The 17,642-nt window shown below is 43.8% G+C and overlaps 1 protein-coding gene across 1 annotated transcript in view; it reads right to left on the reverse strand.

Annotated features, from left to right (window-relative positions):
- The window catches only part of SLC25A26 (solute carrier family 25 member 26), a 117,008-nt gene that overhangs the window by 64,902 nt on the left and 34,464 nt on the right, over nt 1-17,642 (reverse strand). The window contains exon 4 of the mRNA XM_069736558.1: nt 761-865. Coding sequence (XP_069592659.1) covers nt 761-865 — 105 coding nt within the window. The remainder of the gene's footprint in view (nt 1-760; nt 866-17,642) is intronic.

Genomic DNA, 17,642 nt, shown 5'->3' on the forward strand with positions numbered 1-17,642 from the left:
AACCTAAATGTTATAGAGCACAGAGGAAAAAAAATTATATTTAGCACACTGATACAGTATTTATTTAAATTTCTGACTATTCTGGGCTAAAGAGTCCAGTGGGCGGCCTTATCAGTGATTGACAGCCTAGGAATCAACATGAAATAATTGCAAGGTAGATGGAAATTTTCCCATAAAACTATATATTAATCTGCTCAGCTCCTCCGGCTCTATAACATGCTGACCACAGATGGGACTGTATATCCAATATCTCAGGATCCCTTTAAGACATTTCATGAATGGTAGAGGTTTTTAATATATTTTTGGATCTTATTGAGGTTTATAAAATTGTTCCAATTTTTGTCTGCTCTTCTCCAACTTCTGAAAAAAACATTTTGTCCGTAAACTTTAGCTCTCCTGTAGGTAGAAAACTACAACTCCCAGCATGCCCCGAAAGCCACATACTGGGAGTAGCACAACTGATAAGCTACAGGTTGCTGACGTACGGTATAAATGGTACGAGGCCTTTTAAGGTCCGGTGCAAAATAAACGCCTTGGATGGAGACTTCAAAGTGATCGTAGGGTTCTTGCGAGTTCATCCGGAGACGCTCGACTAATATTTTACCTCCGATCAGAACTTTTTCTGCGTTGACTCAAATATTTTGACAGTATTTGGATTTCCAGGAGTTCATATAAGGAGAGGACCCTGTTTTCTGTGAAGTTAGAAGGCACACGGCGAGACTTTTGCAGGGATCGCCGCTCGGATCTTATGAGCTCTTACCTCTTGGCGGAGGGTGCTGGCAAACATCTGGTAGGTGGTGGAGGACGGAGATACCTGGGCTCTTTGCTTAATGACCTCTGAAGGAACGCGGATCAGACAAGCCACCTGGAGACAAAACACGGAAGAGATCTGTAACACGGAACGGACTGATGTGAGGGAGGTTCAATGAAATTCTGTATGAATGTGGATGACTATGAGACTCGGTATAAGGCTCTGACGTATGGCACCATAAGGGGCACACCGCTACTCAACAATCCATTCAGTGCAATTCCCTGGCATATATGCCAAACACGGTGCTCACAGCATTCCTGGTCATGTGCTGGACACAAAAGGTGCACAGCTACCTACAGTACAGAGGTATCAGAGTAATGGCCCACGGGGAGGTGCACACACGGAGCAGAAAAGGTGTGGGTTATTCACATGTCCTGGCTTAAGTGCCGATTCCTAGTTCCTTCCACTAGGGCCATTTCCCTTTTGTGCAATTCCAAGCCATCACTCAAGACTTTCTAAGGCCAACTCAGACAGCTATGTGCTGTCTGAGTCCTCGGCATTATGATGATGGTTAATCATCTCTTCAGAAAAGATCTGCTTGTTAACTATCCATCTGCATTTCTCTCCTGCCTCAGAGAGGAGGTCACTATTAGTCTGCTGTAAGCATCACAAACTTTTGTTTGCTATTCTAGTGCTGTTCACACTATAGCGCTGTTGCAACAGTCTGATCATCTCTGCAAGTATTCAACTGCCTGTTCATTGTTGCTCATTTTGCAGTTAACCATTCTTCTGCTGTATGCATAACAGATCATATCATCTATAAATGGTACTGTTCACACTACAGCACCAGGGGAAACAGTATGTAATCTTCTATTAAAACAAGCAAGCATCACTTCTGCCTGCGGTTAACCAGTTATTTGCAGATTGCCTACGTCTCTGACTTCTGATAGCACACAACTCTGCCTTCAGCCATTTGCTTGCTGCAAGTGCTGGACTGACTACATATCTACAGCCCTTGTATATATATATATATATATATATATATATATATATATATATATATATATATATATATATATATATATATATATATATATATATATATATATATATCCACGCTCCTGGCTTTGTTCTTTTCGTCATCCTAGTCCTCACTGATCCATGTGCTGTCTAGCATTTCCTGCCTGCTGTGCAATCACCTTTGGTCCATGTTCTCATCCTGACCTATGGCTTCGATAACCCATCTCACCAGGTGAAACTTATGCACAAGATTGGTGTGAACTATGAATTATTACTAGCATAAGTGCATAGTTTGGGACTGCTGTACCCCATCATCAAAAGGTCTAATAGCAATCCATGGTCTTGTATGTCCAACGCCGGGTCAGGACTGATTTTTGTACCCAGAAGTAGTAAACAGGAAAATTATATTACTATTGAAGACCAGCAAAAAGATCTTGAAAATCAAAAGAAAATCATGTGGGAAACATACCGTATTTGAAAAATTGGATGGATTTACGAAAAGACAAAAAAAAATACCATTATTTGCTGAAACTGTAATTTCAACTACTTAAAAACATATAGCATAGAATTTTTTTAATTGTTTATTTCATTCCTAAATACAAAGTAAGGCAACTTTATAAATAGTTTTCCTTAAATTGTTTCTACCATTTTGACGCTGAAGAGTCTAAGGGGTAACATTTCTCCTAACGGAGAGTGACAATCCAAACCTGACATGTCAGAGTGAGGAGACTTATAAGCCATGCAATGCTCCTCTGGGAAATTAAATATGCAAATTGTCTCTTCGGAGAGGAAGAGGAGTAGAACTAGTGCCACCTATAGGAAGCAGCGATCCTAAAAGTCAATTATCGACTCTTTGACGAGCCTTGCAATATGACAAAAAAGAATGTCAATTTGCAAAACACAGAGTTCCCCCTCATCAGCGCAAAGTATGAGATCTGATTTGGCTAGGTGAGAGGCTCTGGACTGGGGTCTAATGGGTAACGTTTCTCCTTGTGGAGAGCGACAAGCCAAGCCTGGCAAGTCAGAGTGAGGAGACTTATAATGCTGAAGAGTGAGACAGAACCTTGGATATACACAAAGCTCATATCCAGCCTACATTACTGGGAGGGACACTCCCAGAACAGAAAAACCTGAAAATTAGATCAGTCCACAAAATACTTATCGGGGGGGTCTGTAGCCTTTAAGATAAAAACAAATCTAATTATGTTCAATACCTATAATAAAGTAGAAAATGACAGATTACTGCCATAAAAAAACCCTTTACATGCTCATAATAGACACTTATAAGAGGTGACAACGTAGTTTTACAACATCAGGATCTCTCACAATAACAAACGTCTAGACCCAGGTCGCGACTCCCAGACGTGCGGCGGAGATCGGTTCTGGCAGAACATCCAAGTGGAGTTATCTGGAGTGGCCCGCATGACCGGTTACGAAACAGGAAAGCCGTTGATTAAACGTGAGCGGTACATTATTCATCCCAATCATTTCCCGCTCAATAAACGCGCGGAATGAAGACAAACCCTATGTCCCTTGCAGGACGGATCAACAAAAATCACATCCTAGGCAAAACATTTTCTTTAGCCATCTCACAGTATAAACTTCACCATTCGAGTTCCCTGCTGGCGTTACAGTTCTTTAATCTCAGGACTGGAGGAGTTTCCAACAATTAGACCCCAACCAACTTATGAGATGTCATCTATTTTTCAGATGTGAACGCACCCCTCTCTTTAAAAGAGTTCTTTCCCTCTTTATAGATGATATTGTTGGATAGCCCTTGAAAATACAAGCACTTTTGGAATTTACGGCTTTTTAAAATTTTCATCCGTTCTTGAGATATTAGCATTTTTTGCTTTTGTTTACATCTAGTTGCTAAGGAGACCGACCACTGCTGAGGTCTTGCTTATAAAAACGAGGCTGAAGCTTTGCCGGGGATTAGGAGGTAACAATTTTTCTCCAGTGAACATGGCCAGCTTGAAAACAGTGTTTACAAACTCAAGAGAATAAGACCTTGAAAGCACTCCGCATGTTCTGCTAGGTTACATCAGTGGTCGGTTTCCAAGGTAACAAGCTGTAAACAAACAGAAAAATGTTAATATCTCAAGAATGGATGAAAATGTTCATAAGCAGTGAATTCCAAAAGCGCTATCCAATAATATCAACTATAAAGATGGAAGCTACCCTTTCAAGTGGAGAGGAGGGGTGGGTTACATCTTACAAAATGATGGAATATCATAAGTTGGTGGAGGTCCAATTGCTTGTATTTCAACCATCATCGAAAAATACTTATTTATGAAGATGGGAATCTGACACAATGTTTTTATTACCACTTCTGAGAACTGCAGGATGTAGTGACCCTGTTTCCAGCAATGTGTCACTTACTGGGCTGCTTGCTGCAGTTTTGATGAAATCCCTGTTTTACCTGCTGTGGATCTACCAGTTGTCTGCTTAATTGTGTATAACCCCGCCCTAACCACTGATTGGCAGCTTACTGTGTACACTGTGCAGAAAGCTACCAATCAGTGGTGGGGGCGCGGTTAGACTACCTATCTAGTGAAAATCTCCTGCTGATAAAAAAAGGGATTTTATCAAAACCACAGCAAGCAGCCCAATAAGTGACACATCCTTGGAAATCAGGGTATCTGCCCCCAGATTAGGTGACAAAAGACTGGTGACTGTTTTCCTTTAAGAAAAAATTAAAATCTTAACTGTAAAAAGATCACTTTTATACATAATTACATAGTAATTACAGGAAAAGTCAGAAATTGTCTAAAACACAACCATTCTTTTTAGAAGAGTTTTTTTTGTGATCTGCTGCTTTTACAGTTTTCAGAATTTGCTGGCAACATATTTCCTAGAAAAAATTGACCAACTAGATTAATAAGTATTATTCTAAGAAAACATTTAAGAAAACTAATATTTATTTTAATGTAAACCTCTACTCATTTTAGGAGTCCAGAGGGCGGTCCTACATCTGTCAATCACCAAGCAGGACCACCCACTGGACATCTAAGCTGAGAATAAAGGTTTAACCTTACTGTATAGGAAATATTTTTCCTACAATTATGTATATAATAGAATATATGTATAGAATCTCTTGCTCCATCACCTGCAGAGTAGACCGTTTTTTCACGAGGATTATGCTTATTTTACTGGAGAAAATAACTCTCCGGGCTACATTATTCTGGCCTTTGATGTCTAACAGAGAAGTAATGAAAGTGTGAATAGACCCTAAGCCTGGACAATCCCTGGCGATCAGCTTTTAATACACCAGAGGAACCTCATCGAGGTATACGTTTCTCTGCAGCAGCCACTATAGGTGAAATGTAGTATAGCATGCCTCTTATTCAACCCTAATGGCTGCCCGAGTAACATAATGGGTATGAAGGAGCACCTGTCCATTCCGGGACATAAGAGCGAAGGATCGGGAGATGGAGACCCCACATCCTTTACGACATCGTACACCCCAATAGAACAAGTGTTGCCCAAACTCATGGGGCAACCCCAAAAGAATACGACATGACAGATGGGCAAAGCGGATTGCTACTTTGCATTCTAATAGAAGAAATATTACATTGGGTTTTCTCAGTCAAGGTTTATGGTATTTATCGTCCCTCGTGTCAGCAGCAATTCTTCTGTCTGCTTTTTTTTTTTTTTGTGTCGAAATATCAAAAAACTGTATAAAATCAGCACTTCAAAGCCGTATTCATGAGACCACCGCCGTCAATCCAGAGATATTTTAAGGGGAAAAAAATAAAAAAAAGCAAGTTTATACACGGCTCCATGTGTCCGGGGTCACAACCAGCTGATGACCCCATTATGTCAAGAAAATAGGAATTTGTCAACGTGTGAAGTTCATCATAAATATTCATAGAACTTCATGCTCCGTAACACTTCACATTTGCTTTTGGTTTCCTTAAAACACACACAGGCGGAAGGGAAACCTTAAAAGGGTTTGCAGATAACAAACAAAAAAAAACAAAAAACCACTATCTGACTTAGAGTTGCGGGTGCCCAGCATGGCTTCCCGACTTCTGTGGTGTTGCAATCTTCCTCGGTGATGGGGGGCTTACGCGGTAATGCTTTCCTCTGTATTCCAAACCTTAGTCCATTTTATTTTAGATTATCTTTGATCCTTCTTACCCCCCTCGTTCTCCCCATACCGGAGTCAGAACTACAAGGAGAGACTTTTTTTTTTTTTTTTGTTTCGGAGAAGCAGATGCCCTGGTCTGAACTCTAAAACAAGGGGCCGATGTCATCTTAGGGCCACTTGTCACAGCCATTTTCTTGGAAGCGTTGGCGTCTTGTGACATTTAGACATCAAAATGAATGAAATGTTAAACAATAAAAAGAATCTCGGAACTGGCTTGTCTGTAATCTTAACATATTCAAAGGAGGCCGAGACGGAAAGGAAGGTTGGCTCACCAAGAGAATCTTGTGTGCCGGACCATACTCACATTACCTGGTTGTATCTATGGATGAGTAGAAACAATATCTGTTCTACACCCGGTCTCCGTCTTCGAGTTTGGATCTCCGTTCCGGCAATCCTACACCTGGGCACCTCTGGCGCTTACTAGGAACCCGCAACCTCATCACGTGTTGCGATGTGACGTTGCAGGAGCCTACAAAGTGGCAGAGGCGCCCATGATGCCATACTGAGGACTACCGGCCTAGAGGTGAAAAGTGTCCTGGGGGTCCGGCTGCTACATAGGACCAAATTGGACGTTGGACCAGGGTAATTTAAATCTTCTTGCTCATCTCCTAAGCTAGAAAAGAACATACTGATACGACACATTCGATTGAAGTCTTAAGTCTCCCTAGCTGCCAGCCCGGGAATCGAAAACAACCTGGTACAAATTCCCATCCCCCTTTAACTCGAGCCAATCAGGAAAGCAAATAGGGGGACCTTAAAAAAAAAAAAAAAAAAGGGACAGGCTTCTTCTGGTCTCCAGCCCAATACTAGAGTTGCAACTCCTCCTTGTCATACTTTTTTATTTTTTTACTTTACTATCCAAAAGTCCTTTTAAAGAGGTTTCCTTTATCCCCAAATGGGTTACTTCCATCTTCGAGGGACATTGACTATCGCTAGAATATGTCATCACTTAGTGATCACTACAGGTTTGACCTGTGGGACCCCCAATGATCCTCAGAATGAGGGGAATGCTTCAGTAACATGGTCCAGTTTCATTTTTTACTCAGGAATTCTCGGCCCAATTCAAGTGATTGTGCCATAGAATAGTACAGGGGCCTGTGAGATAGACATTAATGGCTGTGACCTGGAGAAAACTTGGCAGTATGTGGTATAGGTTATATGAGCAGCCGCTGAGCATTCAGAAAGACTGGACAGCAGTGTGAGCAGCCTCTTCTTACATCAGCACCCCGATATCTCCAGTACTACAGTAGACAGGGTGGACAGCAGTGTGAGCAGCCTATTCTTACATCAGCACCCCAATATCTCCAGTGCTAAAGTAGACAGGGTGGACAGCAGTGTGAGCAGCCTATTCTTACATCAGCACCCCGATATCTCCAGTGCTAAAGTAGACAGGGTGGACAGCAGTGTGAGCAGCATCTTCTTACCTCAGCAGTACTGGTATCTCCATTATTAGATCAGATAGACGAGGGTGGACAGCAGTGTGAGCAGCCTCTTCTTACCTCAGCAGTACTGGTATCTCCAGTATTAGATTATAAACAGGGTGGATAGTAGTGTGAGCAGCCTCTTCTTACCTCAGCAGTACTGGTATCTCCAGTATTAGATCAGATAGTCAGGGTGGACAGCAGTGTGAGCAGCCTCTTCTTACCTCAGCAGTACTGGTATCTCCAGTATTAGATCAGATAGACAGGGTGGACAGCAGTGTGAGCAGCCTCTTCTTACCTCAGAACTACTGGTATCTCCATTATTAGATCAGATAGACAGGGTGGACAGAAGTGTGAGCAGCTTCTTCTTACCTCAGCACCCTTAGTATCTCCAGAATTAGATTATAGATAGGGTGGACAGCAGTGTGAGCAGCCTCTTACCTCAGCATCCCTGATACCTCCAGTGTTACATAAGGTCATCCACTGGGGCTACATCTTTCTGCACATGAAGAGAAGGGGCAGAGCTACCTACTGCACATGCTCACAGGCTCCTGTCCTACTACTATTCTAGGGCAGCTATGTGTCATGTAACATGACGATGGCCATTTTGAAATACTATAGTGATTACCTCCCTAGCTAAAATGAATTTGATTTGTGAATTAAAGTTTTTTTTTTTTAGAACATTACTTATAAAGTTTTTCATTTTTTACTCTATTCCTAGAGCACCCCTTTAAGGGAGGCGAAAAACTGCTCCTGCAAGGAAACAGTGGTCGTACATTCGCATGCACAGTGGATCAGGGCAAGAAAAAGGTTCTGCGCTCTGTGCATTTGCTAAGATTTGGAAGGTCATGCAGGGGCAGAGTGTACAGCAGGGTGTACAGCAGGGTGTACAGCAGGGTGTACAGCAGGGTGTACAGCAGGGTGTACGGCTGTTCACAAACCCGGATAAGCCAGAACAATTAAGGGGTAGAGTGGTCTACAAAAAAAAAAAAAGTGGTGAGGTTTTTCCAAAACGACAATCAGCTTACAATAACAATAATATTAAATAATGTGATTTTAAATATATTATTTGCTATATTAAGCTAATCCTGAGAACATCCCTCTAAGGTACGGTTCTGCAAATCACATTAAGTCTAAAAGCACAAACGTAAAAACAATCCAAAAATTGGATTGCATTTATGATAGAACACTGCCATCTAGTGCTAACTTGCAATAGCGCTTTACAAATCCTGGTTTACGTTTATTATTATTATGCATAGACTTTAATCACCTGACATACAGTACAGACCAAAAGTTTGGACACACCTTCTCATTTAAAGATTTTTCTGTACTTTCATGACTATGAAAATTGTACATTCACACTGAAGGCTTCAAAACTATGAATTAACACATGTGGAATTATATACGTAACAAAAAAGTGTGAAACAACTTAAGATGTCTTATATTCTAGGTTCTTCAAAGTAGCCACCTTTTGCTTTGATGACTGCTTTGCACACTCTTGGCATTCTCTTGATGAGCTTCAAGAGTTAGTCACCGGGAATGGTTTTCACTTCACAGGTGTGCCATGTCAGGTTTAATAAGTGGGATTTCTTGCCTTATAAATGGGGTTGGGACCATCAGTTGTGTTGTGCAGAAGTCTGGTGGATACACAGCTGATAGTCCTACTGAATAGACTGTTACAATTTGTATTATGGCAAGAAAAAAGCAGCTAAGAAAAACGAGTGGCCATCATTACTTTAAGAAACGAAGGTCAGTCCGTCCGAAAAATTGGGCAAACTTTGAAAGTGTCCCCAAGTGCAGTGGCAAAAACCATCAAGCACTACAAAGAAACTGGCTCACATGAGGACCACCCCAGGAAAGGAAGACCAAGAGTCACCTCTGCTTCTGAGGATAAGTTTATCCAAGTCACCAGCCTCAGAAATTGCAGGTTAACAGCAGCTCAGATTAGAGACCAGGTCAATGCCACACAGCGTTCTAGGAGCAGACACATCTCTACAACAACTGTTAAGAGGAGACTTTGTGCAGCAGGCCTTCATGGTAAAATAGCTGCTAGGAAACCACTGCTAAGGACAGGCAACAAGCAGAAGAGACTTGTTTGGGCTTAAGAACACAAGGAATGGACATTAGACCAGTGGAAATCTGTGCTTTGGTCTGATGAGTCCAAATTTGAGATCTTTGGTTCCAACCACCTTGTCTTTGTGCGACGCTGAAAAGGTGAACGGATGGACTCTACATGTCTGGTTCCCACCGTGAAGCATGGAGGAGGTGTGATGGTGTGGGGGTGCTTTGCTGGTGACACTGTGGGGGATTCATTCAAAACTGAAGGCATACTGAACCAGCATGACTACCACAACATCATGCTATTCCATCCGGTTTGCGTTTAGTTGGACCATCATTTATTTTTCAACAGGACAATGACCCAAACACACCTCCAGGCTGTGTAAGGGCTATTTGACCAAGAAGGAGAGTGATGGGGTGCTACGCCAGATGACCTGGCCTCCACAGTCACCAGACCTGAACCCAATCGAGATGGTTTGGGGTGAGCTGGACCGCAGAGTGAAGGCAAAAGGGCCAACAAGAGCTAAGCATCTCTGGGAACTCCTTCAAGATTGTTGGAAGACCATTCCCGGTGACAACCTCTTGAAGCTCATCAAGAGAATGCCAAGAGTGTACAAAGCAGTCATCAAAGCAAAAAGGTGGCTACTTTGAAGAACCAAGAATATAAGACATAATTTCAGTTGTTTCACACTTTTTTGTTAAGTATATAATTCCACATGTGGTAATTCATAGTTTTGATGGCTTCAGTGTGAATGTACAATTTTCATAGTCATGAAAATACAGAAAAATCTTTAAATGAGAAGGTGTGTCCAAACTTTTGGTCTGTACTGCACATCACATATGCTGGCACAAACTCTTCTACGGGATCTACTCCCTAAAGGGGAAAAATAAAAAAAACGCATTTCATGATCTAATAGCCAGCTCCATTCTGCAAAAACTGAAGTTTAACCAAATATGCTAATTAGGCTGCTCGGGGCACCCTGGGTGTGGCCAAGAGGTTCAAAGCACTGTTTCACAGACCTGTGACATACCTGTGACTGGTGACTGACAGCACTGACTTGCCTGGAGCGAGCACTGGTCAGTAAGAAAGCTCAGGAAAGCCAGTGCTGCCAATCACCAGTCAGGGAGGCGTGGCATGCAAAAGAAGTGGATGGAATGAGCACAAAGACTCTTGGCCACACCCAGGGTGCACCTCATAGCCAATACTGTCAATTTGGGGTAGACCGACCATTTAAATTATGGGAGTTGTCATTTCACAACAGCTGGAGTACAACAGATTGCAGACGACTGTGCGTGAAACGTTAGAATGCTAATGATCTCTATGTATGTTCTGGGGGGAGTCATATTCAGCAACATGTAAAGTTCTCCACTCTGCCATCACCTGCTAGCCCTAAAAACTTTTGGAATATGAACAAAAAAAAAAGTTCACAATGGTTTTTACTCCAAAGAGCTGCTGCTTCCCGCATTTTCCGCGCCCGCCTCCGGCGCGTGGTCTTGTGTGGGAGGTTGATGGCTGACAGCTTCTAATTTGCAGATTTCAAGCTTTAATCGTATAATGAATTTGTTGGCAGGAGCAGTGGATATCTGTCTCCATTCATCTTTATTTACAAGCCATCTCCAGCAGCAGAATTCCACTTTTCCTGCAACTCTCACGGCACCTCCTGGGATAAAAAAAACTAACTAAAGTCTTAAAGTGAACCAGTCACTAATAAATATTGGGCGCTGACAGATTGTGGGGTTTAAGAACCTGGATGGGCAGAGATTCAGCAGCAGCAGGGAGGAGGGACACTGAGGAGCTGTCTATAAGGGTGGATGAGCATTCAGCAGAAGGGAGGATGGACACTGAGGAGCTGTCTATAAGGGTGGGTGGGCAGAGATTCAGCAGCAGGGAGGAAGGACACTGAGGAGCTGTCTATAAGGGTGGATGGGCAGACATTCAGCAGCAGGGAGGATGGACACTGAGGAGCTGCCTATAAGGGTGGATGGGCAGAGATTCAGCAGCATGGAGGAGCTGAGGAGCTGTCTATAAGGGTGGTCAGATATTTAGCAGCAGAGAGGAGGGACATTGAGGAGCTGTCTATAAGGGTGGATGGGCAGAGAGCCAGCAGCAGGGAGGATGGACACTGAGGAGCTGCCTATAAGGGTGGATGGGCAGAGATTCAGCAGCATGGAGGAAGGACACCGAGGAGCTGTCTATAAGGGTGGATGGGCAGAGATTCAGCAGCAGCAGGGACACAGGAGCTGTCTATAAGGGTGGATGGGCATTCAGCAGCATGGAGGATGGACACTGAGGAGCTGTCTATAAGGGTGGATGGGCATTCAGCAGCATGGAGGATGGACACTGAGGAGCTGTCTATAAGGGTGGATGGGCAGAGATTCAGCAGCATGGAGGAAGGACACTGAGGAGCTGTCTATAAGGGTGGATGGGCATTCAGCAGCATGGAGGATGGACACTGAGAAGCTGTCTATAAGGGTGGATGGGCAGAGATTCAGCAGCAGGGAGGAAGGACACTGAGGAGCTGTCTATAAGGGAGGATGGGCAGAGATTCAGCAGCAGGGAGGATGGACACTGAGGAGCTGTCTATAAGGGTGGATGGGCATTCAGCAGCAGCAGGGACACAGGAGCTGTCTATAAGGGTGGATGGGCATTCAGCAGCAGCAGGGACACAGGAGCTGTCTATAAGGGTGGATGGGCATTCAGCCGCATGGAGGATGGACACTGAGGAGCTGTCTATAAGGGTGGATGGGCAGAGATTCAGCAGCAGCAGGGACACAGGAGCTGTCTATAAGGGTGGATGAGCATTCAGCAGCAGGGAGGATGGACACTGAGGAGCTGTCTATAAGGGTGGATGGGCAGAGATTCAGCAGCAGGGAGGAAGGACACTGAGGAGCTGTCTATAAGGGTGGATGGGGAGACTCAGCAGCAGCAAGGACACAGGAGCTGTCTATAAGGGTGGATGTCTATAAAGGCACGGATGATTGACCTCGTGGAGACCAAAACATCCAACACCGCGGAGACACCATCACGTGTTTCTCAACGCAGTGATCCAGAACACTGCCCCCAAATATGCAAATGCATGTAGAGGAGCTGCGGAGACACCATCACATGTTTCTCAACGCAGGCAGTGAATAGCCAGGCCTTTCCCCGGGAAGGAACAACCAAGGGAAGGGCAGCATCCAATAAAGGAAAACATCTCAATAAAGGAAAACCACCTATGCAAAGCATGGTATCCATCCACAGACAGCTGTTTCAGGGTTTTTGCCCCTCATCAGTGTGGAGTAGGAAACTGGCTATCAGGAGCTTTATAGCTATAAACTGGCTATAAGGGTGGATGGGCAGAGATTCAGCAGTAGGGAGGAAGGACACTGAGGAGCTGTCTATAAGGGTGGATGGGCAGAGATTCAGCAGCAGGGAGGATGGACACTGAGGAGCTGTCTAAGGGTGGATGGGCAGAGATTCAGCAGCAGGGAGGATGGACACTGAGGAGCTGTCTATAAGGGTGGATGAGCAGAGATTCAGCAGCAGGGAGGATGGACACTGAGGAGCTGTCTATAAGGGTGGATGGGCAGAGATTCAGCAGCAGGGAGGATGGACACTGAGGAGCTGTCTATAAGGGTGGATGGGCATATCCAGCAGCAGCAGGGACACATGAGCTATCTATAAGGGTGGATGGGCAGAGATTCAGCAGCAGGGAGGAAGGACGCTGAGGAGCTGTCTATAAGGGAGGATGGGCAGAGATTCAGCAGCAGGGAGGATGGACACTGAGGAGCTGTCTATAAGGGTGGATGGGCAGAGATTCAGCAGCAGCAGGGACACAGGAGCTGTCTATAAGGGTGGATGAGCATTCAGCAGCAGGGAGGATGGACACTGAGGAGCTGTCTATAAGGGTGGATGGGCAGAGATTCAGCAGCAGGGAGGAAGGACGCTGAGGAGCTGTCTATAAGGGAGGATGGGCAGAGATTCAGCAGCAGGGAGGATGGACACTGAGGAGCTGTCAATCAGCTTTGAGTGGAGATTACGTTAAACTCTCTAAAATGATTAGACAGCCATTCTGACATGGATTTCCAAACAAAATACAACAGTATAATCAAGTATAATCGCTCCAGGTGTTATATGGGCAGTTTGTATTGTGAAGCCCGGTGATTGATCCACTTTAAGGGAAGGGATGGAACATAAGTTTAAAAAGTTCAAAGCGTCGGCAAAATATATAACAGTGTTTGAGTCCTTACAACCAGCTCCTACCGTGGAGAGAATGAAGACGAGTTGGACTATATTCCCCCGGGTGAATCCAGCAGAGCCATCAATTCACTTATTTCACTGACTTATATGGCACCATTGATTCTACAGCACTTTACAGACGTCGTCGCTGTCCCCATTGGGGCTCACAATCTAGATCCCGAGCCCGAATCAGTATGTCTTTGGAGTGTGGCATGAAACCGTAGAACCCGGAGGAAACCCACGCAAACACGGGGAGAACATACAAACGCCTCACAGATGTTCTCCTTGGTGGGATTTGAACCCAGGACCCCAGCGCTGCAAAGCAACAGTGCTAACCACTGAGCCACCATGCTGCCCTCATCTATAATGTGAGCCTGGGCCTAGCTTTAAATTAGGGGTACCAATAGGATGACAAGTCATTCCAGCAAGGGATAAAAAAGGGTCAGAATACACCAGAAAAGCAAGGAAAGCAATGGCAGCTACAGATGGCTACAAAAGGAACAGAAACCTGATAGAGCCGTATTTTATACAGAGTCTGTCACTAGGTTTTTGTTCCCTCATCCAGGAGGATAAACTGGGGTTAAAACGAAAATAAGCAAATATCCTGCGGTAAGTAAATAAGAAAAAAGTAATAGTACATGTAAATAACACGGTGTACTTTGCTGACGCTAGTTGATGAAACAAGCCTAAAAGCCATCCCACCGCGACAAGGTGCTCCCGTCGGGACGGTCCCATCTCTATTATTAAGCCTCTATGACCCCATGTTACTTACATGAAGTATTACCATTTACTTACTACAGGGTATACACTCATTTGGTTTATTTTTCCCAAAGGTTATATTTGATTATGCCACAGTGATTTTGTACCTACACGTTGCACTTACACCAACATGTGCTACAGATCATTTCTTTGGTTTTGCTAGTCTGACAGCAGCATAATGTAGAGGCAGAGACCCCGATTCCAGCGATGTGTCACTTACTGGGCTGCTTACTGTAGTTTTTATAAAATTACAGTTTTATTAGCGGACTCAGCGCCCACCGGACTCAGCGCTCACCGGACTCAGCGCCCACCGGACTCAGCGCAAAAATGCTATTGATCTGTGTGTGTAAATTACAAGACGGAGCAGTTACATGCCAGATAATAACCTATGGCTTCACAGATCGATTTCTGCTTACCCTGATGCAGAGGAAAGCACCCCACCCCCTACAAATAATATAGTACACCCGCATCACCCCGTTATCTCTACAGAACAGTAAGTGACCCCAGTCTATGTACTACAATTCCCAGCATGGCCTAACAACCGGAGGAATATTGGAGACCACCGATGTGGAGTGAAAAGCGATATTGGCAAACATATGCAATATATTTAATTCAATTTTTTTTCTTTTTTAAAAAGGTGATGTACACTGTTAAAGGGGTTGCCCATCGCTTGAGAATTCCCGTATAAATCAACTCAGTGCCCCACAGAAAAGTAATTGCAACGGTACCGCTGCAGCCAATCAGTTGTCACTGATCAGCTGCAGCTCATCAATATTCTGTCAGACTTTATTTGGACAGAGGACGAGAAGTGAGTTATACTACTTTTTTTTACTTTTCATTTTTAAATTCCCACCACGGGAAGTGTACCATCTGACCAGAGACTGTTTTTTACTTTATTTTTTAGGTAGGCTATCATTTTCTTCCCGCTATAGGAACAAAAAAAAGAGAAACTAAAAACGACAAACGTGAAGGGACCTGGGCATGACGAACAACAGTGCCCTACGTCCTGTATTCACTATAGTGGGGTCCCCTTTAAATCTGTCCACTATTGGCTAAAACAGTGCCGAATACTTGAGCCTGTCTGCAGTAAGCTTAGGAGCTCCCCCTTGTGGTACTTGCAGGCAGGAAAAATTTTATCATTTAAAGAGGAGCTGTCATCAAGTCAAAGGTGGCCAGTTTTTGACACTCTGATTCCTGCTGCTCCCCTAAGTATTCCGGATTTTCTTTTTTACCCCCCCCCCCCCCCCATAGAGTTTTACCTATGTGAGCCTTTTAATTTAATATCTGGAAACGCATGATGGATTTATACATTATAAAAAATAAAAAAAAATATATATATAAATATATATCTCCTCTTTAAAGGGGAGTTCCATGTTAGACATATATGGCCAGGATTGGAGAAAAGCCATGGCTCTCAGCTTTCCAATCGACCTACATTTACTCCTCCGAATGCTACCACCAATGGGCGCCCAATGAGGGTCAATCTAAATATTTTCACAAGTAGATAAAAATAGAATTCAGATTTTCATTTTTTGGGGAGAGGAACGCGTAACCTTAAATGGAGTGGGATGTGTTACCGTCTGTCTCCGACTATAAGAGAGCGACGGTGAAGAGCGGCGTGCGACCATAATATGCAGCAATCACATCTGCGCTCACATGAGGGTCTCCTTATAAAAGAGCAATTTCACGCCTCCACGTCTCCCGTGCTGGGACAGATATGGCCTCTGGCACTTCTTAGTCAAGAATGCATTTTGCTTTTTTTTTTTTTATTTCTGCAGTTATTTATTTTTTCCTGGAAGTGAAGAAGAAATGCGGCTGGAGCATAATTGAGGCTGGGACTCAGAGATTCTCCAACGCCCGCGAGTGATTGTGCCATCATATAAAAATCCAATCACATTGCCTCTTCTGTATCTACAGCTGTGAGCTGGAGACAGGGCTGAGTAATTAAACTTCTATTGATTCATCGTTAAGGTTTTAATCAGGTTTTAAAGAAAGAAGAAGTGGAGGAGATGACTTCAGAACTTTATTTTAACCTGTGGAAAATATCGGTTGACGATGTGTTGGAAGCAAGAAAAATGAGACACCATAAAAAAAAAACTGAGCCGCTTTGTCAAGTGTCTTAGAGTCGAGCAAAAAGATTATACTACCCTGGTCAAGCATTCAGTCCAGTTCTCAGTGGCTTCCGGACAAGGGAAGTGTTCACTTTTGCGTCCAGGATCGTTGGCATGGACTTTTGGACACCCCTTGTGTCATCATGACATTGTAGGGTCAAGAAAGTGCAAGAGGCTCTCGGGATGCTGGGTGAAGACTGCGGTGGTCCGGCTGACATGTAGGACAAGCCTGAGGGTCATACCAGAAGAGCAGAAATCTTTTTGGCCAACTTGACACTAGACAATAGCGTCAACATTTCCAAAAAATTAGGTATTGAGGGATAATAGTAGTATGCAATGATTGGATCACTTTTGATGGAGACGAGGAAGGAAAACCGGTAAACCGAGGGAAGCCAAGAGGAGGTGTCATCCAACTGGTCTGATCCCAAAGAAGACTAACTCAAATTGATGAAACAGCTACAGCAGGCTACCACAGACCAGACTATGGTAGTAGAAGAGTCAGTGCCCATACTAACCCTTGTTCATCAAACAGTAATTAGACCTACTGGTAATTGTATATTCCAGTTTAATAAGTTTCTGTTCTCACGTTCTACACTTTTTATTTTTGTGTTAACTGTTTTTCCAGTTCATCAATCCTGACAGCACCATTGAGGTCGTCCTTCTTATCCTCACTGGGACAGGAAACAATGAGAGGTTAAAAGGACCCTCCCATCTCCACCCCTCGGTGTCTTTTTCAAAGTACCACACCTGGATGGATGCAACATAAATTATTCTTTATACAAAGGTTGCGTCACATTAGTATAGAATTTCTCAGAAGGGAGGGAACTAGCCGTGCTGTCAGGATGGATTCCTGGAAATACAATTAGGTCTAATTACAGTTTTCCAGTTCATCAATCCTGACAGCACCATGGAGAATACCAAAGTATGATGGTCTAAGGTGAGACTACCGCATGAAGAACCTTCCAATCTAAGGCCACTTGTCCCGAGACTATATCTAGCTTGTAATGTCTCAAGAAAGTATTCAGACTTGACCATGTTGCAGCCCTACATATCTGATCCACTGATGCCCCCCTTTCTCTGCCCGTAAGTTAGCTATGGACCTAGTTGAATGGGCTCTAAGAGTTTCTGGGGGAGATCTTCCCTCAGCCTC

This window comes from Ranitomeya imitator, chromosome 8, assembly GCF_032444005.1.
Source record: "Ranitomeya imitator isolate aRanImi1 chromosome 8, aRanImi1.pri, whole genome shotgun sequence".
Taxonomy (NCBI): Eukaryota; Metazoa; Chordata; class Amphibia; order Anura; family Dendrobatidae; genus Ranitomeya; species Ranitomeya imitator.